General features: G+C 42.8%; 1 protein-coding gene across 1 annotated transcript; it reads left to right on the plus strand.

Annotated features, from left to right (window-relative positions):
* Positions 1–537: 537 nt before the first annotated feature.
* DHRS7 (dehydrogenase/reductase 7) lies at positions 538–23,358 on the plus strand. Its single transcript, XM_056134052.1, has 7 exons — positions 538–730; positions 8,648–8,800; positions 12,569–12,675; positions 13,131–13,370; positions 16,682–16,804; positions 18,376–18,591; positions 23,158–23,358. The coding sequence occupies exons 1-7, from the start codon at positions 598–600 to the stop codon at positions 23,203–23,205; spliced, it is 1,020 nt and encodes a 339-aa protein (XP_055990027.1). The 5' UTR covers positions 538–597; the 3' UTR covers positions 23,206–23,358.
* Positions 23,359–24,063: the final 705 nt, after the last annotated feature.

Raw genomic sequence — 24,063 nt, forward strand, 5'->3', positions numbered from 1 at the left:
GGATGTGTGTGTGTGGGAGGGGTGGGCAACTCAGCGAATGTATTATAATTCGGTGGGGGTAGGGTGTGTGTGTGTGTGTGTGTGTGTGTGTGTGTGTGTGTGTGTGAAAATTAATCTACTGATTTGGGAGTGCATCTAGTTAAACTAAAAAGAGGAGGATCAGACCAGGCTCCTGCTCATCCGCTGGAAAGTTTGAGCCCTGATGGACACAACTAGAACTTTTTAGGATCATTTGCCTTCAAAACAACACTTACAGAATCGCTGTCACAGATCCTGTGGCCACTGGACGGTTAGGGGCATCGCCAAGTAACGAGGGCATCCACGTGTGTCGGCGGCCTTTCATCAGGCTCTCACGCAGGGTGAGCAAAGGATAGCCGCAATTGCAGCCCTGGGCCGCTGGCAGAGAGGCTCGCTACTCTCAGTAGCCCCCGAGCCGGGTGGACCGCGCCCCGCCGGGTGATGCGATGGGCGTGTCCGGATTGCTCCTCCTCCTGGGCGGAGCCTGGAGGCGAGTGAGGTCCCTGCGGTACCAGGAGTCGGCGGCGGCGGCGGCGGCGGCGGCCGCAGTTCTCTGCTGGCGTGGGGCGCGCGGCCGCGATGACCTGGGACCTGCTCTTCACGCTGCTGGGGCTGGGCGCGCTGCTTGCGCTCGCGGTGCTGCTGCTGCGCTTCGTGCGTGCCGACGGCGACTTGACCCTGTTGTGGGCTGAGTGGCAGGGGCGACGCCCAGGTGAGGAGGAGCCGCCGCCGCCGTTGCCGCCGCGCTTCCTCGGGGCGCCGGGCTCTTGACTGCGTCCCTCCCCGGGGTGTGCGGCTTCCGGCCGGCGGGACACTGCGGGTACTGGGAGGAAGAGGCCCCAGGCACTCGGAGGCGATTCTGGCTCTTTTGTCTTCTTTCGGGGGTGACTACGGGCTTGCCCGATTGTCCGCGGAGGGGGCGCGTTGTGCATCTAGCGGGCACCCCCACCCCGGGCATTCGGATGTAGTGTCGGACGCCAGGACTTTGAAAAACTCAAAGAGTGGGCGTCCCGGCTGGCTGGCTGGATTTTGCTTGCGATTTTTCCATTTCCTGAAGTTGTCCTCCACCTCTCACTTCGGTGGAGTTTTGCAATCAAGTTGGAGATTAAAGTCACTATTCGTTGGCATAACATGTAATACCAGGAAGAGAGGGATTGACATTTTGTCTGGAGCATTAACATCCTATGGGGCCAGTGTCGACTTTTTTTTTTTTTTTTAAATCAGTATTCTGCTTGATAATTGTTGCGCCTTTGGTAAACACTTGTGTGTTCTGCGCAGGGCACTGGGTCCTTTACTCACACGACCAGCACTTTGACGGTGACTCTTAAGTAGTAGGCATTCTTAGTCACATTTTCCAAAGAGGGAAGCTAATGTTCAGAGACATTGTATATATGACCCGCCAGAAGCGAGATGTGCACATAAATAACCATAAGGGCTGGGGGAGCGGGATTTTTCCTAGACCGCTTTTCCGATATGGAAAATGGCTCAAAGCATATGAAATTTGCTTGAAAGGACAGCCAGTGCTCAAAAGATAGAGTGTGCTTTCAAAACAGAGCCAAAAAAGAAATAGGAGCAATATTGATTTCAAAGGAGTGACAGTTCCTTGGGAAAAGAAATCTTGGACTAAAGAATTCTTAGCTGGTACAATGCTTTTGTTCTTCCAAAGCTCATCTGGGCAGTGCAGAATCTTATACATATATATGCTGAGAAATAAAGCTCCCCAATCACACTTAATAGGAATCCCTCCTTAATTAGCCACCTTTTTCGTCTTATATGTCTTTCTAGAGAAACTCTGTGCTCCCAGGAATACATCTCATATGAAATTGAAGGGTGTTTAATTTTAGGTGTTGCACTTGGTTTAGAATAGCCATGGAACAAAGCAGAAATTTAAAAAGTTGCAATAGTAGCACTTGTGAAGAAAACGCAGGGATTTTGGTGACATTCTGCTTCAATATGAGTTAACTGTTAAGTGACGCCAGAGATTAGGCAAGCCTAGGAGACATGTGGGAGCTGAAGCAATAGACCACAAACAACAATAGGGAGCCTTCTGAATATCTACTTGTATGTGCTGAGCACTAGGGACTATAGAATAGTGACCCAGCAGCCGCATATGGGCTCTCTCAGACCCTAGCAGGACACATGATTTAGTCATCTCATCTGGCTCTGAAATGACCAGACTTCCCCACCAAGGGAATCCTGTGTCCTGCTCTGCCAGCTGTTTTCAATATGAACTTTGGCTGACCAGAGACTGTGTCAAGGAGTATGAACAGAAGAGCTAGGAAACTTGATGCCATGTCATATGAGGGAAGGTAGCAGAATTTGGAGGTGTTTATTTAGCTGTAGAGAAGCAAGAGATGAGAGGACTTAAGACATAACAGCTGTCTGCAAATACATGAAGGCTTGTCATGTGCATGGAAGGCTTGATTTATTCTTTCCAATACAACAGATGAACTGCTGCTTGTACTAGTTGAAAGCATTTTACATCAGTGGGGGGAAAGAATTCCGGAACCCTTGAGTGACTGGACTTGGTGAAAAAAAAAAAAAAAGAAAAAGGAGCAGGGGCTTTGGGATCACTAACTTGTCTGATCTTGTAAGGGTGTTGGACAAAGACTAGTCAATAGCTTCAGACTAGGTGGGTGGGTGATAAGTTTCCTTTCAGTTCTGAGAATCTACTTTCAGAGATTCTTCTCTTCAGGGGAGGTGATTATGTATGTCAGATTCTGTATGAAGTGGTCAACGAAAATTGGTGGTAAATTAAAATGTTTAAGAATTTGGGAGCTTCATCCTTGACTTTAAATAATGTTTGCTTGAAATTAAGCAAACATTATTGGGGCAACAGCTCAAAGGGTTGGAGGGGATGCTTTGCAGGCAGGAGGGCCCAGGTTTGATCCTTGGTATTGCAAGGTACCCCTTTTATAATTTATTCACTGTGAAATTACAAAATTATTCATGATTGGGCTTCAGGCATACAATGTTTCAACACTGATCCCTTCACCAGTGTCCACTTCCCTCTACCAGTCTGCTTCTATGAGAGGTGCTTCATTTCCTCCCAGTATGCTTTTGCACTGTGGTTTACAATACTGTTGCTGATAGGGTTCATATATAACATGTATGAACCTTACAGCACCATTTCCTCCTCCCAATTGAATGCTTCCCTCCACCATAGACATTGCCCCTCCCTGACCTGTTCCCCAGCCCTCTCCAGTGGCATGTTTCCTACTGAAGACCAGTTCTCATGTTCTTTGTTTTGGGCATTCATTATTCCACCATTATGTTTATGTCCTACACATGAGGGGGCTCATTCTGTGTTGGTCTCTCTCCCTCAGACTAACTCAGCACGATACTCTCCAGGTCTCTCCACATAGCAGCAAATTTCATGACTTCATCATTTTTATCTTTTCTTATGGTCAAGTAATATGCTTGTATGATCCCCTGAGTAGTGCTGGGAACATTTCCCCCCAATCCTTTAGCCAGGAGTATTCCTGAAACACTGCTGGTGTGGCCCCAAAACAAAGCAAAAAACCCCCAAATTTTCATTCTGTGATCATTAATAATTCCAGGTGAGCTGTCTCCATCCTAGAATCTGAGAATTCAAGACATTTGATCAGTGAGTGGTCTGTAGTCACTTGTATGTTCTTCCTGCATGCCTGACTAAAATCCTCCAGATAGGCTCAATCATGCCTTCTTTAAAAGTACCTCATATCCCAGTCACAAATCACAGATCACAGATCATCCTGTTATTCATTGATTGCCTCGAGCAGGCCCCAGTAACGTCTCCTTCATCCTAGCCCTGAGATTATATTCAAGGCTCTTTAGGAGAATGAGACCCATCATTGTTACTGGTATTTGGCATATTGGGTACGCCACGGGGAGTTTGCCAGACTCTGCCGTGTGGGCAGGCTACATTCGGTAGCCTGCCAATTTGTCAAAGTAGGAATGAGATGTCATAATAAGATGTCTCCTGCCCCTGCGCCTGGCTGTTCCTCGCCGGGGTCCCTTGGAGGGGAGCGGGTTGAGCTTTCCTCCCCGCCCCGACCAGGGCTCCGGCAGCGGAAGACCTCCAGGACCAGCCACCACCATGCCGAGACCACTCTCCGCACACATGAAGGTACTGGCAGAGGGACAAAGCCATGTGGGTTCCGGGGCCGAGATCTCCAAGCCTACTCGGATTGGAGTTGAGCATCCTCCACCCAGATCCTCCAAATTCCAGTAGGCGGGGATCACACACACCACCTGGCCCCCTGGCGCCGTGTAATCCCATCAGCGGCCAAGACTCAGAGACTATAAAATCCAGCTCCTGGAACCACGCGGCCACATTTGCGGCTGCGCGACATCTTATCAGGACATCTTTTTATGACATCTTATTAGCTCATTCCTACTTTGGACAAACTTGCAGGCTATCGAATGTAGCCTGCCCACAGGGCAGAGTCTGGCAAACTCCCCGTGGTGTACCAAATATGCCAAATACCAGTAACAATGATAGGTCTCATTCTCCTAAAGAGCCTTGAATATAATCTCAGGGCTAGGATGAAAGAGATGTTACTGGGGCCTGCTCGAGGCAATCGATGAATAACAGGATGATGAATGAATGAATGAATGAAATAAGATGTCACACGGCCGATTCCTCCGCCCATCTCGGAGAGCCCGGCAAGCTACCGAGAGTATCTCGCCCGCACGGCAGAGCCTGGCAAGCTACCCGTGATGTATTCGATATGCCACACACAGTAACAACAAAGTCTCACGATGGAGACGTTACTGGGCCCACTCAGGCAAATCGATGAACAATGGGAGGACAGTGACAGTGAATTAAATATTATATAAAGGCATCATATGTGAGTGGTCAGAGTTTGGCCCAACTTGCTGCAGGCTCCTGGGTGTTTATTTAACTAAGGAATCCTTTCTTTATTACCATGGGTGCTGGCCTCTGAAGACACAACAGTGAGCAGTGAGACAGTCTGGGGGGCAAATTACACTCTGTAAATCCATATCTATTTCCCACCCCCCCTTTTTTGAGAGAGATAGATATTGAGAGCGAGATCGAGAGTGAGCACATTGCAAGTTGTGATATGGGCAGCAGAGAATGTGCCAGCATTTTTTTGTTTGCTTTTTGGGCTATATCCAGCTGTGCCCAGGGCTAGTCCTGACTCTGTGCTTGAGGGGTCATTTCTGGAGGTTTTTGGGGGACTATTAAACAGTGGTTGTCCATATACAAGGCAAGTGACCTACCCAGTGTACTGTGTCTTCAACCTCCATGTCCTTTTTTTTTTTTTTAAAAAAAATAGAGATAATTTCTGCTTTATAAGGTTCTTTTTGTGAAGTCATCAATAAAGTTATGTATTTGAACATACTGGAAATAATGAAAAAATGTTTAGCTACTACAGCTAGCAATCCCCTTGCTCCTGGGTAGAGCTATTAAAGCACACAAGTTATTGAGTGAATATTCTGTGTTTCGCTGCCGTAAGCTCCCTTGTCAAAAATTTTTAAATAATGATTTTAGTTGGCTTTTTAAATTTTTTATAAATTATTTATTGAATCACCATTAGAGCAGTTACAAAGCTTTTGGGTTTAAGTCTCAGTCAAACAAGAATGAAACACCTGTCCCTTCAACAGTGCCCATTTTCCACCACCAAAAACCCCAGTATACCACCCAATCCCCTACCTGTGGGGCAGATGATTTCCACATTTCTCTCTCTCTCTTTGACTGTATTCAATATTTTGACCATAAAGGTAAAGGTAAAGGTAAAGGCCCTCCCGTGGTTCATCGATTTGCTCGAGCAGGCCTAGTAACGTCTCCATTGGAGACTTTGTTGTTACTGTGTTTGGCATATCGAATACGTCACGGGGAGCTTGCCAGGCTCTGCCGTGCGGGCGAGATACTCTCGGTAGCTTGCCGGGCTCTCTGAGAGGGGCAGAGGAATCAAACTCCGGTCGGCCATGTTGGCTGCGTGCAAGGCAAACGCCCTACCGCTGTGCTATCGCTCCAGCCCTGTTTTTACATTTCAACCATAGACCCATCATTATTATTTGGGATTTTACCCCAACACTCAGATCTGCTGAAAAGGCAACACTAGAGAATTTGTTTTCTATTGCTGATTATGAATAACATATGACGTTATGTGGCTACTACTAGTGATTTTGGAATTCCGAAATTTTAACTACTAATTCTGGACGAATTTCTGCCAAAAGCTGCTGGGTTCCGAGATTTGATTCTGAGTCTCTTGGATCATGGCCATTAAGCAGCTTGATCAGGAGCCAGAGAGGCCGTTCCTGGGCAGCAACTCAGGGTCTCATTGGGGCAGGGAGGAAAGATCTGGCTCCACCCCCATCCCGTGAGGCCCCACGTGTCTCATCACTGCGGGTCCGAACCTGACTGTCCCGTGGCCTCTGGAGGATGGTGGCCACTGAGCCGCCAGGGGGAATGAAGGCATGAAACCTATTCCCATCTGGGGTGGCCCGGTGCCGGTAACCTACTGCGTGCACCAGATGCGTTTCTGCCAAAAGCCGCTGGGTTCTGAGATTTGTTTCTGAGTCTCTGAGATCATGGCTGTTAAGCAGTTTGATAGGAACCAGAGAGGCTTTGCGTCCAATTATATAGCTGAGCTGGAGGTGGTTTGTGGGTGTGTCTCCCACATACCTAACTTTTGGCCGTTTATTTTCTTGGTAAACTTGGCCCCATGTTGTTGGGGTCTGACCAAAAGCATAGCAGCAATTTTGGGGTATCTGGAAGTCTGAAGGTGCCATCAGGCTGCTGATGCATTCGCCTCACAGGTACAGATTGACCTGCTGGCAGCACCATACCCCCTTTAGTTGACATTTTATTAAGTGCTAAGTAGATGCTCTGAGTCCTTCACGTATTTTAACTAATTTCTTGTAACCATTTTGTGATAGGCATTTTATTACAGACCTTATTTTCAGTTTTAAAAAATTGAGGCACGAATTCTCACTCAAGAGTCTGAGTACTGGGAGCAGGATTTGGGTCCTGGAGGTCTCTAGTCTCCAAAGCTCACCCTATTACGCCAACAGGTTATGTTTATATATTTATTCATTTTTGCTTTTTGGGTCACACCTGGTGATACTCAGGGCTTAGTCCTGGCTCTGCACTCAGGAATTACTCTTGGTGGTGCTCAGGGGACCATAGAGGATGTTAGGGATTGAACCCAGGTTGGCTGCATGAAAGGCAAACGTCATCATACTGCTGTACTATTGCTCTGGCCCTTAAGATTTATGTATTTTTTGGCTTAAACAGTAAGCTGGTTTCCTAGCTGTAATTTTTTGATGTAAATTCAGAAATGTGTTTATGAAGGGATATGTTGTTTGTTATTTTTCATAAATAACAATTACTTTAGAAAATAAGACACTGGAATGTTGGACCAGTGACTGTACAAATTCAGAGTTTCTTTTTAGACAAAATGAGAATAAATTATCTGTTGTTGCTTTAGCAAAGTGATATCTTTACAGTCTTTAGCAAGAACGTAATGGATAATCAGTACACTATGCCATTTCTCTGTCACATGCACTTTATCTTGGGTGAATTACGGAACCTCTTTAGAGGACAGCTCATGCAATCAGGGAACATTTTTACACAACAGCCTCTAGCTGAAAGACATTAGATGTGATTAACAAATGGGGAAAATGTGACTTTAAAGTTAAGGAGAATTCCATCATGCCATAGAGTAGAATTTGGTACACTCAAATTCATCATCAATATGACGATGATGGTATATTCAGATCATCGTCAATCACCTTGCAAGAGAGCTTACAAGAAATTAGAAAGAAAATATTGAAACCAAGTGAGAATTTTATTGATGATCTTAACTGAATCCCTAATTTTATGGATCTGGAAAGTGAGAAAAAGTGTGAATCCAGATTCTGTTGACTTAGCCTTTCTTTTCTTCTTCAGGTACAAACATAAACAGCCCCAATGGATAAAGGAACATAGAGAGATAGTACACAGGCTAAAACACTTGGTTTGCATGTGGCTGACCATAGTGGGCACCGCCGGGAGTGACTCCTTGAGCATTGATGAGTGTGACCCAAACTGCACCCCTTCTGCAATAATATAGATCTATGGGGTGAGATCAGTGAGTTATGAAGCTTACCTGGAAATAAAATATGGAAAATTCATGTGGGTACTGGAATACAAAAAATAGGGATTTTCTTTTTATCTAAAAAGAGACTTTGGGGCTGGAGCAATAGCACAGCAGGTAGGGTGTTTGCCTTGCACACGACCAACCCAGGTTCGATTCCCAGCATCCCATATGGTCCCCTGAGCACTGCCAGGAGTGATTTCTGAGTGTATGAACCAGGAGTAACTCCTGTGCATTGCTGGGTATGACCAAAAATGCAATAAATAAATAAATAAATAAATAAAAATAGACTTTAAATTTCCTTATTGAGGTTTGTTCTATAAAAATACATACCTCATGTATACAACTCAATGAGTGTGGAGATCAAAGCATTCATCTCTGAGACTGTCACCATGATCGAAGTGTTAAGCTAGATATTTAATTTTTTTAAGCCCTTCACACTGTCTTTATATTTACTGGTATTGCTTAAAACTCTTTTCCCTGTAATCTTTGACTGAGGGGTCTAATTCATGGCTTCTTTTCTCTCCATTCCTTCTCAACAGAATGGGAGCTGACCGATATGGTGGTGTGGGTGACTGGAGCGTCGAGTGGGATTGGTGAGGAGCTGGCTTATCAGCTGTCTAAGCTAAGTGTTTCCCTTGTGCTGTCAGCCAGAAGAGCTGATGAGCTAGAAAGGGTGAAAAGTAAATGCCTTGGTAAGTACATCTAAAATGTTGAGTAACACTTCCTAGAAATAAGTCAGAATCTCAGCTTTGGGAATTTTTGGGGTAAGGGGATTTTCCTTAGGAGCACATTTCTGGTTCCAAATGCTGCAGTACTTTGATCCAAAATTCTTTATTTTGTCATTTCAAAATTAACTGCCCTGGTATTTTTCTGCCATCTATTTACTTTATTATTTCCAGCCTCCCTTTCTTTCCCTTTGTTGTGATGATCACTGCAGTGCAAAGGGCACATTTGACTGCACTTGTGCCCTTCTAGGGATTACCCCAGTAGAGCTGGGTGGGGATTATACTGAGAGGGGGTGATGTCAATGGTGGTGTCAAACTCTTAGCCTCAGCTACATAAGGCAGGCATATAAGGCACTGAGCCACATCCTTGGGACCTTCTGCTTTATTTTTTGTTCTGACATGATTCTTGGCTTAAGGGAGTGGCCACCAATGCAGGTAGATTTTTAGACTAGATTTTTTTTTTTATGTATAAGCATTAGTTTTATATATATAGCTGTCACAGTGGTGCTTGGAGTAACATGTAGTGCTGGACATTGATCTCAGGGAAAATGCATACAAGCATGCATTCCAGTTCTTTGAGCTATCTCTTGGGCCCAAAGATTTTATATATCTCTATATATCTATACCCCCTCTCGGAGAGCCCGGCAAGCTACTGAGAGTTATCTCGCCCACACGGCAAAGCCTGGCAAGCTACCTATGACGCATTCGATATGCCAAACATAGTAACAAGTCTCACAATGTTACTGGGCCCACTTGAGCAAATTGATGAACCACAGGAGGACAGTGACAGTGACAGTGATACATATATATATATATATACACACACAGATATATAGATATACATATATATATTTATAAAGAGATAAATATACATATCTGTGTGTATATGATTGGGGGGGTGTTGGGCCACACCAACTACACCTGGTGCTACTGAGAGGCTGCCCTTGGCTCTGTGCTCAGGAGTCACTCCTGATGATGCTTGGGGGACCAAATATGGTACCAGAGATCTAACTGGGGTTGCCTGCCTGCAAGGCAAACACATTATCCACTGTACTGTTTCTCTGGCCCATATATAACAGTTTTGCTGTTTGATGTGATATAGATGAATATAACGTTAGTTAAAATGTTAGATATTAAAGTCATATGGGATGATGTTAGTTTTTTTCATTTAAAAACTAAGCATAGGGAATGGATTTAGGTTTAAAAACTATAATTTGAGGGGCTGGAGAGATATCCAGCACCATAAGGTCCCCTGAGTATTGCTAGGTACAGTCTTGGAGGTCCTCAGCTTTACTCGGTTTCCCACGTAAAGGCACCACAGGAGCGAGCAGCACCTGTCCTCGGATTGACTGAGAGTCCCTGGAGGGTCCTGGGTCTCCTGAGCACCGCTTGGGAGCCCCCCTGAAAAAATGCAAGCTGAGTTAACATCTTTCATTTTTTTGATAGGGCAACAGTTTTTATTTTTTTCTGTATCTCGCCCACACGGCAAAGCCTGGCAAGCTCCCCATGATGTATTCAATATGCCAAACACAGTAACAAGAAGTCTCACAATGGAGACGTTACTGGGCCTGTGCGAGCAAATTGATGAACAATGGGAGGACAGTGCTACAGTGCTACAGTAGTCATGCTTACATTGAAAGTAGCCTCAAGTCATAACATTATTTTTTTTTTATAAGACATTTAGTACCTAAACTGAGATACTTTAAATTTCTAAATAGATGTTTTTTGGAGGTCATCTGGCTACCATTCTTTAAAAATCTATCTTTCACTTTGCTCAGGGACGTCTCCACCCAGAAATGACAGTTGCCAGCACCACAAGGTCTCTTTTAGGGAACTGCTTTGAAAGGCCTTTTGTGTTTTTGCACTGGGTTACCTCTCACGGCAGTGACTTCTCCACTGTTGAGACTTATAAGTCCTGTTCTGTCAGATATGAACCATGTAAACATTTCTGAACTGGAATGGGAATGATTTGTTTTATCAGCTCATTGGTGCAAGCTTTCTTATAGCTTTAATGTTAATGTTTCACAGTGTACTCTTTCACCCATAAATTCTTTGTTTTGTTTTGGGGCTGCACTCGCAGTCTCAGGGCTTACTCCTACACTCAAGTGATCACTCCTGGCTAGCTCAGAGGACCGTATCTGGCACCAGAGATTGAACCCTAGCTGACTACATGCAAGACAGGCGTTTTACCTTCTGTACTATGACTTTGGCCCCTACCTATAAATTCTTGATAATTCAAATTTTTTTTGTACTTATTTTTATTAGTGGTAAAGGTTTTTTTTTTTTCTTTTTAAGGCTTACATATATTTCAGTGGTTTTTTTGATAAGCAGAAGTAGTAAGGGCTGAGATGGTCCAACATGTTCATTGGCTGGGAATTTCAGGATTGTGTCATTTTTTTAATTTGCTCTCCTGAAATCCTGAGCTTCTGCTGGAAGGAAGCGTCCATGTGACATGTGACTTGATGGCTTTAAGCTTCTTACTGATTTAAAAAAAAATTTTTTTTTTTTTTGAGGAAAGTGGCCACTTTGGAGGAGTGCTGAAAGGAGTTATAGTGCCAACTATTTAGGCAGGCTGTGGGGTGGGGTGGGAGGGTAACTCATTGGTGACATTGAGGACATTGGCGGAGGGCAGTGGATGTTAGTGAAGGAACAGGTGTTGAACATTGTCCACCTGAAACTCTATCATGAGTAACTTGGTAGCTCTATAACTCGTGGTGATTCAATAAAAATATAATTTTTTTTTCAATGCAAAGGACTGGAGCGATAGCACAGCGGGTAGGGCGTTCGCCTTACAAGCGGCCAACATGGCCGACCCGAGTTCGATTCCTCCGCCCCTCTCGGAGAGCCCGGCAAGCTACCGAGAGTATTCGATATGCCAGACACAGTAACAACAAAGTCTCCAATGGAGACGTTACTGGGCCCGCTCGAGCAAATCGACGATCAACGGGAGGGCCTTTACCTTTACCTTTACCAATGCAAAGGGGTTGAACCTGGGATTTCTTGAATGCCGGGCATGTCTCTACAAAGAGCTATATTATTTATTTATTGCCTCTGATCTCTTTTTCTTTGTGTGTGTGTGGGGGGGGAGGGGTGGCAAACAGAGCTTAGGCAGCCTGGGGTTCCCACCTAATAATACTTGGTCCCGCTGTGCCGACCTAAAGCTTGGGCCACACAGCACTGGGGTCCACAAGAGTTCTACTTAGCAGTGCCAGGCCTAGAAATCAAACTCTGGGGCCTCTGTATGCAAGGTATGTGCTCCAGCACTTTGAGCCATCTTCCTGCCCTATTTGTTTTAAACGTACTAAAGGAGCAACTAAACTTTGTGAGCTTACCATAAGACGAATTTATGATCCTCTATATTGATAAAGTGCTCTCTATATTTTCTTTTTTCAACTTGTGCTACAATCTCAATTTCCCTTTGTCTGTTCCAAGGGTAGACTGTTTCCAGGTGAAGAGAGCCATTCAGATTAGGTGTACATATCTGTCAGCAATTTGTTTCATAATATGTTGTCACCAGTCCTCTGGTTCCCTCTGGGGAAGATATTCTCTTCTCCAAGGCCAATCAGAAATGAGTTTGCTGCCAAGTAGTCTGGCTGTTGGTTCTTTTTTTGTTTTTTATTTTATTTTTTTGGTGGGAGGTAATTGAGGGAGGGAGAGCTGTTTAACTTAAGTAGCACAGAACTTGATTGAATGATTGTATGACCTCCACACTAATGTTTAAGTGTCTCTGTTTAGAAAATGGCAATTTAAAAGCAAAAGATATACTTGTTCTGCCTCTTGACCTGACTGATAGAAGTTCTCATGCAGCGGCTACTAAAGCAGTTCTTCAGGAGTTTGGTAAAGTAAGTAGCATTTTGAATTACTAAGGCTTGCTTTAAGGTAGCAGCAGAAGCTGCTCTGCTCTGAGGGGCTGTCATTCAAGGCAAAGGGGTCCATGCAGTGAGCTCCAGGCCCACTCGTTGGCTCTCATAATCTCTCTGGTTTCATGCGATCAGGACTTTTCAGATCTAAATAAATTCCTCCATGTGGAACAAAAGAAACTAAAAATAACTGCCCCTTTTGGTTTTGGTATTTTGCATAAAGAGCACACTTGGTACTTTCCATAAAACATTATTTAAAATCAGACTTGAATTCCATAGGTGAATTCTGGTTTTTATCTGATTTTATTACTGACTTCTGGAAATACCTGTCTCATTTATGCTTCATGTTAGCAACACAGGCACACATTACCTAGGAGTTATATCAGTACATCGACTAATCAGTCCCTAAATGCTGCTTTTCTGATTTATTTAATTAGATTGACATTCTGGTCAACAATGGTGGAAGATCTCAGCGTTCTTTGGTTATAGAAACCAGCCTGGATTTGTACAAGGAGCTCATAGAGATTAACTACTTGGGGACAGTGTCCTTGACAAAGTGTGTTCTGCCTCACATGATTGAGAGGAAACAAGGCAAGATTGTTACTGTGAACAGCCTCCTGGGGTTCATAGCTGCACCCCTCTCCAGTGGATACTGTGGTAGCAAACATGCACTTCAGGTAAGGCTGTTCTCACCCAGCTCTACTAGAACTGACCCAGACATAATGGGATCCACTATGACTGCAAGAAGTCACTGGAACTAAGCAGAACAGAGACCCAAGGACAACTTGAGCATCACAAGTCTTTCCAAATTTAATGTGTCTTGAGCACCTACACTGCTGCATGCTACCACAGGTCCTGAGGCTTAAAATATTTCTGGGGACTGGTCCCAGGTGAACAGGTCTGAAACAGGGGTGCCTCGAGGATTAAGGAAACAAGACATAAGGAAACAAGACATAAGAGAAAAGCTTGGGGTCAGGAGGCTCACAGTTTAGGGACTGAGGTTCTTCCCCACATTCCATATTTATTGTCTTAAACCAACAATCATAGAAAGAGCAAGGACAAACGTTTACAGATATTGCTTATCTGTGCTAATCTAACCAGGTTAAGACTTGTCAAAGGGGACTTGTAACTGATAGGCAGAAGTCTCTCAAGGGATTTATCTCAGAGGAACCTTTGAGATACTTCTCTGAGAGAGGAAGCAGAGATAAAAGTGGTTACAGGATCCTCATCAAGATAGCTTTCCCCATAAACCACTTATCCGGCCCTTCTTCTCTAATTTTTTTAACTAAGAACAATCATATGTATTCCCATAATTGTATCTATTTCTGACAAGATATGACCCTTGTCCTCAAAATGTGTATAATCAGCTTGTCATCCTTTGTATTTTCCTCATTTCTGGCCTATCCTGATGGCAAATGCATCTCCAATCAAAGATTTCTTCTACATATTGGAATGAATTCTTTTCCCCATTCCTCTAACTTCTCTTTCCTTAGACATTGTGGCTGGTGTTTATTTAATCTGAACTAAATGTGTTAATGTGTTAGAAACTTCCCACAGTATGATTAGTTCTGGACTTCATTTAGACTATCTTTGACTTCATTTGCCCTGTTTTCATGAGGGAAAAATTCTAGGATAGTGTCTAAGAGAAGACTGATGATCTGAATTGCATAATTTATGAGAATATTAGGAAAAATAAATTTGGCTGGAGGGGTTGCGGGAGGGGAACAATCTCCAAGCAGTGCTCAGGGGACCTAGAGGCTACTTTTGGCAATACTTGGCTTGACTCTGCAAGACTGAAGATTTGGTGCTTGATACTTGCTATCTGTACTGCTTAGATTGGTAGTGGGGGAGGTTGGGCATCAGGGATGCCCTATAGGTGCCTAGGGGGCCATGCAGTGCCAGGGTTGAATTTAGGACTTTGTATGCAAGGTATGCACTCCAACCCTTAGAGTAGTCTTTCTGGTTCCTCCAAATAACTTTTTATTTGGGCCACATACAACAGTGTTTTGGGTTTATATTCAGCTCAGTGTTTGGGGGTTGCTTCCGGTGTGCTAAGTGTGGGGCGTGGGGCATGTGATTCTAGGTATCAAGTCCTGGCTTTTGCATGCAAGTGTGTACTCTAGCCCTTTGAGTTATTTCCTTGACCCCAAAATGAGAATTTTTAATGTTTGCTTAATAAAGGAATGTTACAACATGAAACAAATTAAGTCAGAAGGTTAGTGTGAGGAGAATGATTGAGAAAAACATAATTTGTTAGTCATGCTATTGAAGGTTAAAGTGGAATGTCTTGCTTTTGGGGTAATGAGATCCAACAACTGAATTGTCATCACAGCGGTGAAGATAAGACATATTTGCTCTTTAGACCATCTTTCTGCTGGGAAGAGCAGTCAGTTGCAGAATGATTAAATAGTGCCACTCCGATATTTGGTCATGGGGCACCAGTCATTTCCTGCAGTTGGGAGAATCAGGTGAGCAGGTGCAAGATAGCAGTCACCCCATCTGTTTGGCACCAACTGTCTCACAGGATACAAAGGACCTTCAAAAAAACACAATGAGTTGTATGGTCCTCCAAGTATCCCTTTTCTTAGTGGACTTTGTCTTTTGATACATTGTGGCAAGTTGAGATTCTGTTTTTTCCAGTACCTGGAATTTTTTTTTTTGGTGGTGGGGAGGCTGAACCCTTTGAAGCAGAGCTTAGCCAGCCTCTGCTCTGCCTGGTGATTCTTACCCCACCAGGTTAATGGTACAGTGTGAGGGCCTGAGGATGCAGTACCTCTTGGGTCTCACAGTGCTGGGAATTGCCCAGGCCACCCCAGTGCTAGGGACGACTCCAGGGCTGCACTTAATGCCTGGATCACCATATGGTGCGGGGGGATCAAACCAGGATCTGCTACCTGCAGGGCATGTGCTATCTTTCAGACCCTCACAAGCCCTCTTTGAAGAGTATATTCCTTCCGTTCTAATTCCCAGCCAGCTAGAGTGAACTGGTTTATCACTAAAAAGGTCACATACAAGATGTGATTCAAAACAGGGAGCTCATGTGCCTGATGTATTCTTTTGCTGTAGAGTGGCAGAGAGGATGGTGCTGGAAGAGTTATCTTCATTCATAACACCCTTTTTCTGTCCCTTTGAGGCACGGCACTGTAGTCTGACAGCAAGAACTCTCACAGGCAGACTGGCTCTGTGTTGGTTAGGACCTGCATTAAGGCTGGTAATTGTTTCATGGTACTGGAGCATGAATGGACAGCAAAGGCTGAATTAGTTGTTTAGGCATTCAGTCGTTCACTCAGCTGCTAATGATGCTGTCCAGCGACATTTCCTAATTTAGGAAAAGAAGTGTGCAAGGTGGATGTTTACTCCCAATTAGGGCCAGTGTCTTTAAGTCTAGAGGGTCTTTTTTCCTTTTCTACAGCTATAGCCCAATCTATGTGTGTGTACACACACACACACACACACACACACACACACACACACACACACACACCTTATCAATTTATTCACTCACAACCCCAACAAAGATATACTTGTTGAAATTAGATTTGTCAGAATAATATTGAAAAAGTTGGGTGCATGCCTAGCATATGCCCAACCTGGGATAGATCCCTGGCATCACATGGTCCTGAGCATTGATGGGTACAGCCCTGGAGGCCTCTGGCACCATGTTCAGCAGTGTCTTATCCTAAAGTCCTGGCATTAAACCATGCTCCTTTGGGAGGGGGGAGACTGGGAGTAGGGTGGGGGGCTGTACCACTCTCTAGAGATGCGTGTTCACCTGTGAACCATTTCTATGGAATTGCTGAGCGTGCCTGTTCTAGACCACCTCCAAAGGAATTTGAATAAATACATTGCCTATTTTTGAATAAGACATTTTAGAATATATTTTGATAACATCCTATTATTTCTTCATAAAATGTAGAAGAGAAGTAATTTTATGTGACTAATAAACATGAGCTAATGTATATTTGCCTGTCTTCTTTTTGCCTGTTAGGGATTTTGTAATGGCCTCCGAACTGAACTTGCTACATACCCAGGCATAATAGTTTCAAACATTTGCCCTGGACCTGTACAATCAAATATTGTGAAGTATTCATTAGCTGGGGAAGTCACAAAGGTAAACATTTCTAGTTGTGGAACAACTTGAATGCTTTAGTTATAGAGTATGGTGGTTAACTGTTAGTGTTGTATCGTTAATGGTGATAATGGTTTTTGTGTTAGAGCTGCTTATGTATAATTTGTAAAACTTAACTCTTGGCATCAGGAAAATTGTTGAGAGTAGCTGACATTGCTTTGGTATCACTTTAATCAAGTCTAAAGAAACTGCTAAGATACTGTTTAGAAGTAATCCACTATGTAAGTAATCCATCAATATTTAAAAAATCTTTTCCATTCACAAATGAAACTTATAGTGGCAGAGATAGTGATTATCCTGAAGGAGTTTTCAATAGAAAAGCTTCTTTGAATTAAGATAACTTTAGCGTAGCCTCACCGCAGCCTGTGCTCTCTTTAGCAATTGATCACATATAGTAATCGATGAAATGATTGTAAAAGTCTCACAAAGAATCCTTTATTGCTTACCATACAGAATCCGTAAAAAGATCATGGCATTTTCCTTCTCCATTAAGATATTTCTAATGATAAATCTGTACATGTGTCTGTGTAAATGTTCATAGGTATAATTTCTCATACTTGTGGACATTAGTAGAATAAGCAGCCTATTTTATGAAACAGGTGACTTAGAATCTACACTTGGTTACCATTAATGATCTCTGTTTGGTCCTCAAAAAAAGTTTCCTTATTTCTAGAATGTAGTGAATTAAGTGGCTGGAGCAATAGCACAGCCGGTAGGACGTTTGCCTTGCACGTGACGGTCCCTGGGTTCGGTTCCTCCGCTTCTCTTGGAGAGCCCGGCAAGCTACCAAAAGTATCCCATCTGCACAGCAGATCCTGGCAAGCTCCCTGTGGTGTATTTGATAGGCCAAAAACAGTAACTAAATATCTCACAACGGAAACGTTACTGGTGTCCACTGGAGCAAATTGATGAACAATGGGAGGACTGACAATGCTACAGAGAGTTAAGATTAGTTGCTGATAGTTGCTGATAATTTTTCATGACCAAGAAACTGCTTTCATCTTCTTCCTCTATTTCTTAACCATGGACTTTGCTAATGATAACATTTTATTTTATTGTTAAATTTTATGCAGATGATACATAATTAGATGATAAAATTCCTTTTTTTTTTTTTGCTTTTTGGGTCACACCCGGCAATGCACAGGGGTCACTCCTGGCTCTGCACTCAGGAATTTCCCCTGGCAGTGCTCAGGGGACCATATGGGATGCTGGGAATCGAACTCGGGTCGGCCGTGTGCAAGGCAAACACCCTACCCGCTGTGCTATCGCTCCAGCCCCTAGATGATACAATTCTAATTAAAAGCAAATAACCTTAATCTTTTCCTTAGCCTGCATAATACAACTCATATGTTGTGAGTGTATGATTTCTGTTTTGTGAAGCTTTGAGAAATATTACAAATAGCTCAGATACCTTTTAGTACTCATAAAGTCTGAGGGACTTGTTGGCCTACTAAAGCAGTGACTCAGCTAGACACTTGGGTCTTTATAAGCTTAAAAGTTGTGAATTATCTCAGAGAAGTACTCAACATTCACATAAATTTTTGATTTCTTAGATTGTAGGCAATCCTGGAGATCAGTCCTTCAAGATGGCAACCAGTCGTTGTGTGAGGTTGATGTTAGTCAGCATGGCTAATGATTTGCAAGAAGCGTGGATCTCGGATCATCCTTATTTGTTGTTAGCATATTTGTGGCAATATATGCCAATGTGGGCCAGGTGGATCTCTGGGAAACTCGGGAATAAAAGGATTCAGAACTTTAAAAGTGGTGTGGTAAGACCAATTTATATTTTTTTCTGCTTTGTTTTTTGGGTGTTTATGGATGATTCCTTGTCTGTATGCTCAGAGATCACTCCTGGCAGTGCTCAGGGGACCACATGGAGTTTAGGAGATCAAATGTGGTTGGTCATGTGCAGGGCAAGTGCTCTACTTGCTGTCCTGTCTCTCTGGCTCTGATTTATACATATTGTCATATGAATCATCATTGCAGCAGATGCTTAAAATTTCTAGAACTTAAAAATTTCACATAAAGCGCCATACTAAACTTACGATATAGATACAACAAATATAAAAAGTATTCTATCAACCATGCAGGTATCTTGTTTCACTATAAATTATTACTAATTATTACTTGGAGGGAAAAAGGTTATTACAAGGTAAAATCAAATCACAGATTACCATATTTTTTTCTTCTGCTGTTCTACTTTATTTTTTTTCTAAAATGCTCTTTCTGGCCACTAAACTCCAATGCATCCTTCAAGTGAACTGGTGTGAACCTCCTCAGGGTGATATCTGAACTCCCTGTTTCTTCCCAGACTGGGGCTTCTCATCCTCATGCTTCTCTCTGTCAGCACACATTGTGCTGGTGAAGCACACATGAGCCTTTGACATCATTCTCAATGTGCCCAGCACATAGAATACACATCTGTGCCCCTTCTACAGAACCAGGCTGTCATCCTTTAGGAAATTATGCGGGCTGTAATGAGCTATATCTGAGAAAAACTGTCCCTATTGAGTTTAGTGTATAAGCAGCACAGGAAATATGAGTTTAGCCAAAAAGTTACAGATATGATTACATAAAAAAATTTTCAATGGATGGTTTTTAAAGCATGTCTTTCAGTGTTATGGCCTTTTAGAGATAAGTAGAGATTGATAATTCTTTTAAAAATGATGATACTGACTGGTTAAAGAAACTTCGGTACATTTACACAATGGAGTACTATGTAGCTGTTAGAAAAGACGAAGTAACGAAATTTACATACAAGTGGTACTACATGAAAAGTATTATGTTAAGCGAAATGACTCAGAAAGAAAGGGATAGACATAGAAAGATTGCATTCATCTGGGGAACATAAAGTAACAAAATAGGAAACTAACACCCAAGAATGGCCGAGATTAGTACCAGGAATTTTACTCCATGACTTGGAGGCCAACCACACATACTAGGGGAAAAGGGAGCTCAGATAAAGAGGGGGACAGCAAATAAAGGTGTTGGGAGGATGGGAGAAGCATGCAGAAAGTAGACTATAGACCAAACATGATTGCCACTCAATGTTTCTTTTGCAAACCACAACAGCCAAAAGGAGAGAGAGAACAGAGGGGAATGACCTGCCACAGAGACAGGGTGGGATGGGGGGGGTGGGGGGTGGGAAGGATACTGGGATCTGTGGTGGTGGGAAATGGGCACTGGTGGAGGGATGGGTGTTTGATCATTGTATAATTGAAATCCGAGCACAAAAATGTGTAAGTCTGCAACTGTACCTCATGATGTCTCACTATTAAAAAAATTTTAATAAAAAAAATGATGATACTGGGGTCAGATAGACAGGATAGCACTTTAAGCTCTGCAGGAGTGATTCCTGAGCACAGAGCACAGAGCCAAGAATAAGCAAGCTCTAAGCACTCTGGATATGGCCCAAACCTCAACCCTTCTAAAAAAAAGAAAAAAATAAAGATCATACCAAATGTGTCATAAGATATCACTACTTAAGCACTTCACAAAATGTTAGATATTTGATTTGTTCTAAGATTTTGAAAACAGTAAAAACAGTAAATTAGCAGGAAAAAGCTAAAAAAGCCAAACAAAATGCTGAGACTTAACGGTGATAAAAATTCAATCCTGTACTAATATGTCCAGAGTTAAAAAAATATGAAGGGCTAGTCATTTCCTATCAAGTTGTAATGTAGAGCAGTTTGCTTTGAACTAGTTCTTTTATAAAGAGTTAACGTAATGCTTGGACTTGACAGTGTGGGTTGGTTCTAAAATACTTCCTCAAAGATTATAACTGGGCATAAGCCAGTGGATGTGGTTGTACTTCATCTAGTGACGGATAAGACAGGGAAGGAAAGGACACTAGCTAGAGAGAGAATGGTGCCAGAGTGTCCTAGTGAAGATCAGAGCCACTGCCATGTTCTCCGGGACTTACTCATGGCCTAGGGTAAGTTATTTCCTTACAAGTCAGCCTCCCCATCTACAAAAGGATGGCATCACCTGGTGACCAGTGTGTTAGTGGTATATGGAAGCTCTTAAAACATATTTTGGAGGGTTGAGGAGATCATACAAAGAGCTAGAATGCATGCCTTGCCTGTGCAAGGTCCCATCCAGCACTGTACAGTCCCTTGGTCCTTCAAGCACACCTGAAACCCAAAACCAAAACTAAAACCCATAGCTTGGAGGGTGGGTTAAACAGATAGCTGCTGAGCTGATAGCAAAGATCAAAGAGTTAACTGGAGAGAGAAAGACAAATTTCTAGAAATAATTGTTTCACATGGTAGGAGGGATCAGGGGCTCTACTTTCAGTCCCATTGTCATACTTTTCATTCAGGGATATCCATACAAAGGCTTTTTTGTTTGTGGAATGTCTGCCTGTAAAGTATAAACATTGTTCAGAAAATTTAGCATTTACTTATATCTTTTACTAAAAATGATGGCCTTTCTCTCCCTACTACCATGTTTACAATACTGCTTATTATGTAATCTTACTGCTTTGTCATTTTTAAATGATAAACTGGGCTGCTTTTCATTTTTCAGTACCAGATCTGAGCTATACTTAATTATTTACATAAAACCATCAACAGTGACCAAAATACAGAAAGAGCCCACAGAATGAGAAAGAATACTTATCCAATACCCATCTGATAAGGGATTAATATCCAGGATATACAAGACATTGATAGAATTGTACAAGAAAAAAAAAACCTCCAACCCCATCAAAAAATGGTGAGAAGAAATGAACAGAAGTTTCCTCAAAAAAGAAATACAAATGGCCAAAATGCACATGAAAAAATGCTCCACATCACTAGTCATCAAGGAGATGAAAATCAAGATAACAATGAGATATCATCTCACATCACAAAGACGGGCACACATTCAAAAGAACAAAAGCAACCAGTGCTGTGTTGAATGTGGGAGAAAAGGGACACTCTTTCACTGTTGGTGGGAATGCTCACTAGTCCAACTTTTCTGGAAAACAACATGGACAGTCCTTCAAAAACTAGAAATTGAGCTTCCATATGACCCCACAATAACACTTCTAGGAATATATCCCGAGAATGTAAAAAAGCACAGTAGAAATGACACCTCTACCTATATGTTCATTGCAGCACTGTTCACAATAGCCAAATCTGGAAACAATCCAAGTGCCCTAGGACAGACGAATGGTTAAAGAAACTTTGGTACATCTACACATTGGAATATGCAGCTGTTAGGAGAGATGATGTCATGAACTTTGCTTATAAATGGATAGACATAGAGAGTACCATGCGAAGTGAAATGAGTCAGAAAGAGAGGGACAAACATAGAAGGACTGCACTCATTTGTGGAGTATAAAATAACATAACATATGGCTGACACCTAAGGATAGTAGATACATGGGCCAGGAAGATTGTGTCATAGCTGGAAACCTGCCTCATGAGCGGAGGGAGAAGGCAGCTTGAATAGAGAAGGGATCACTAAGAGAATGATGGCTGGAGGAACCCATCTCCCGGTTGGGATGGGAGATGTGTGCTGAAAGTAGATAATGGACCAAACATGATAACCTCTCAGTATCTGCATTGCAAACCATAATGCTCAAAAGTGGAGAGTATGAGGAATATTGTCTGCAGGGAGACGGTGGGTAAGGGAGGGTATACCTGGGATATTGGTGGTGGGGAATGTGCATTGGTGGAGGGATGGGTGTTCAATCATCATGTGATTGTAACCCAAACATGAAAGCTTGTAACTACCTCACGGTGATTCAATAACACTTAAAAAAATAAAAAAACAAACACCATAGGTACTAAAACAAGAGCTCCTAATTTTACTCAGTTTTTTACTCCTTACTGATCCTTTTTCTCCAAGACTTTTATTTCTGGGACCAAACCTAGCAGTGCTTAGTGGCTACTCCTCAATGCTCAAGAGTGCTAGTGCTCAGGGGATTATATATGTTGCTAGGGATTTGAAACCAGGTCCCTGGGATGGAAGTCAAGTGTCTTACCTGCTGTATTATATCTGTAGCCCCAGTTATTTATTGAGGCAAGTCACCATAGGCACATGAGCACAATATGCTGATCCAGAGAGAAAGTTTCAGCAGTTAAGAAATGGCATAAGCAGAGGCTAGCCAGTGGAGAGGAGATAATGATGCTTAGCCCCTTAACAAATGTTTTTCTGTGGATATAGAATTTGGGTTGTTATTTATTTGCCCAGAAATAAATTTATTTATTTTATTATTTATTTTATTTATTTTATTATTTATTTATTCTTAACTGTGAATCACAATGATTTATTTTTCCTAGAAGTTGTCAAAAAACTGAGGTAAATACAAGGGGAGACTAATTCATGTTACTGTCATTTTATTATAGGATGCTGATTCCTCTTTCTTAAAAATCTGGAAGACAAAACGTGAGTGAAGGAGTACTTGAATTTTTGAAGTGCCTGAAGACAAAAATGGAAACCATGAAAACAGCAATTCTCTTTTCTTATATACTGTAGATTAATTTGTGATTTAACTTTTTAAGGAACTGTTGTCAACATAATAATAAATGATTGTTGGGCATCTGCCACAGGTGTGTTCTGAGTCCTACCTGCCCCACTCTCAATCATTAGCAGTTAGGCACCAGAGTCGCTAGCTTCTCCATGTCCTGCAGTACCGCACCACGAGCTGAGGCAGCCAGAGAGGGAGACCAGCCGTTTTTCGCTGGAACCTTGCACTGTCCAGGTGTCTCAGACAGTTACCCCTTTGCTCAGTAATTTCGTCTCAGGGCTCCCCCTGCACTCTTAGGGGTCTGAGCAGTGAGTGGCTCTGAAGGCTTCCCTCAGGCTGTCAGGGGTACAGGTCAGCAGTAGCCATAGCAGATGGTAATGACGGCCATTTAGTCCTCTCAGCTCTCCGAGCTTGTCTCAGTGGGAAGCTGCTCCTAGTAGCTTCTCCTTGTAGTGTTCTAGCCTACTCAGGTTCTTGGCAGTCAAGACTGAAAGCAGAGGACTGGAGACTAGATGATTTGATTCTATAGGAAGTATTTGAGGAAAGAAAGGGCAGGGCAGGGAAGCTGTGATATGGGGTATCCTTAAGTAGGATGTCTGTTTAAAGATGAAAACATTTTGTTTTTGTTTTGGGGCTACTCCTGGCCATTCTCAGGGCTTACTCCTGGCTCTGCACTCATGGATCACTCTTGGTCGGCTAAGGGATGATATGCAATGCTGGAGATCAAACCAAGGTTGGCCATGTGCAAGGCAAATGTACTATCTCTTTGTCCCCCCAAGACTTT

This window comes from Sorex fumeus, unplaced genomic scaffold (assembly GCF_029834395.1).
Source record: "Sorex fumeus unplaced genomic scaffold, SorFum_2.1 ptg000098l, whole genome shotgun sequence".
Lineage (NCBI taxonomy): Eukaryota > Metazoa > Chordata > Mammalia > Eulipotyphla > Soricidae > Sorex > Sorex fumeus.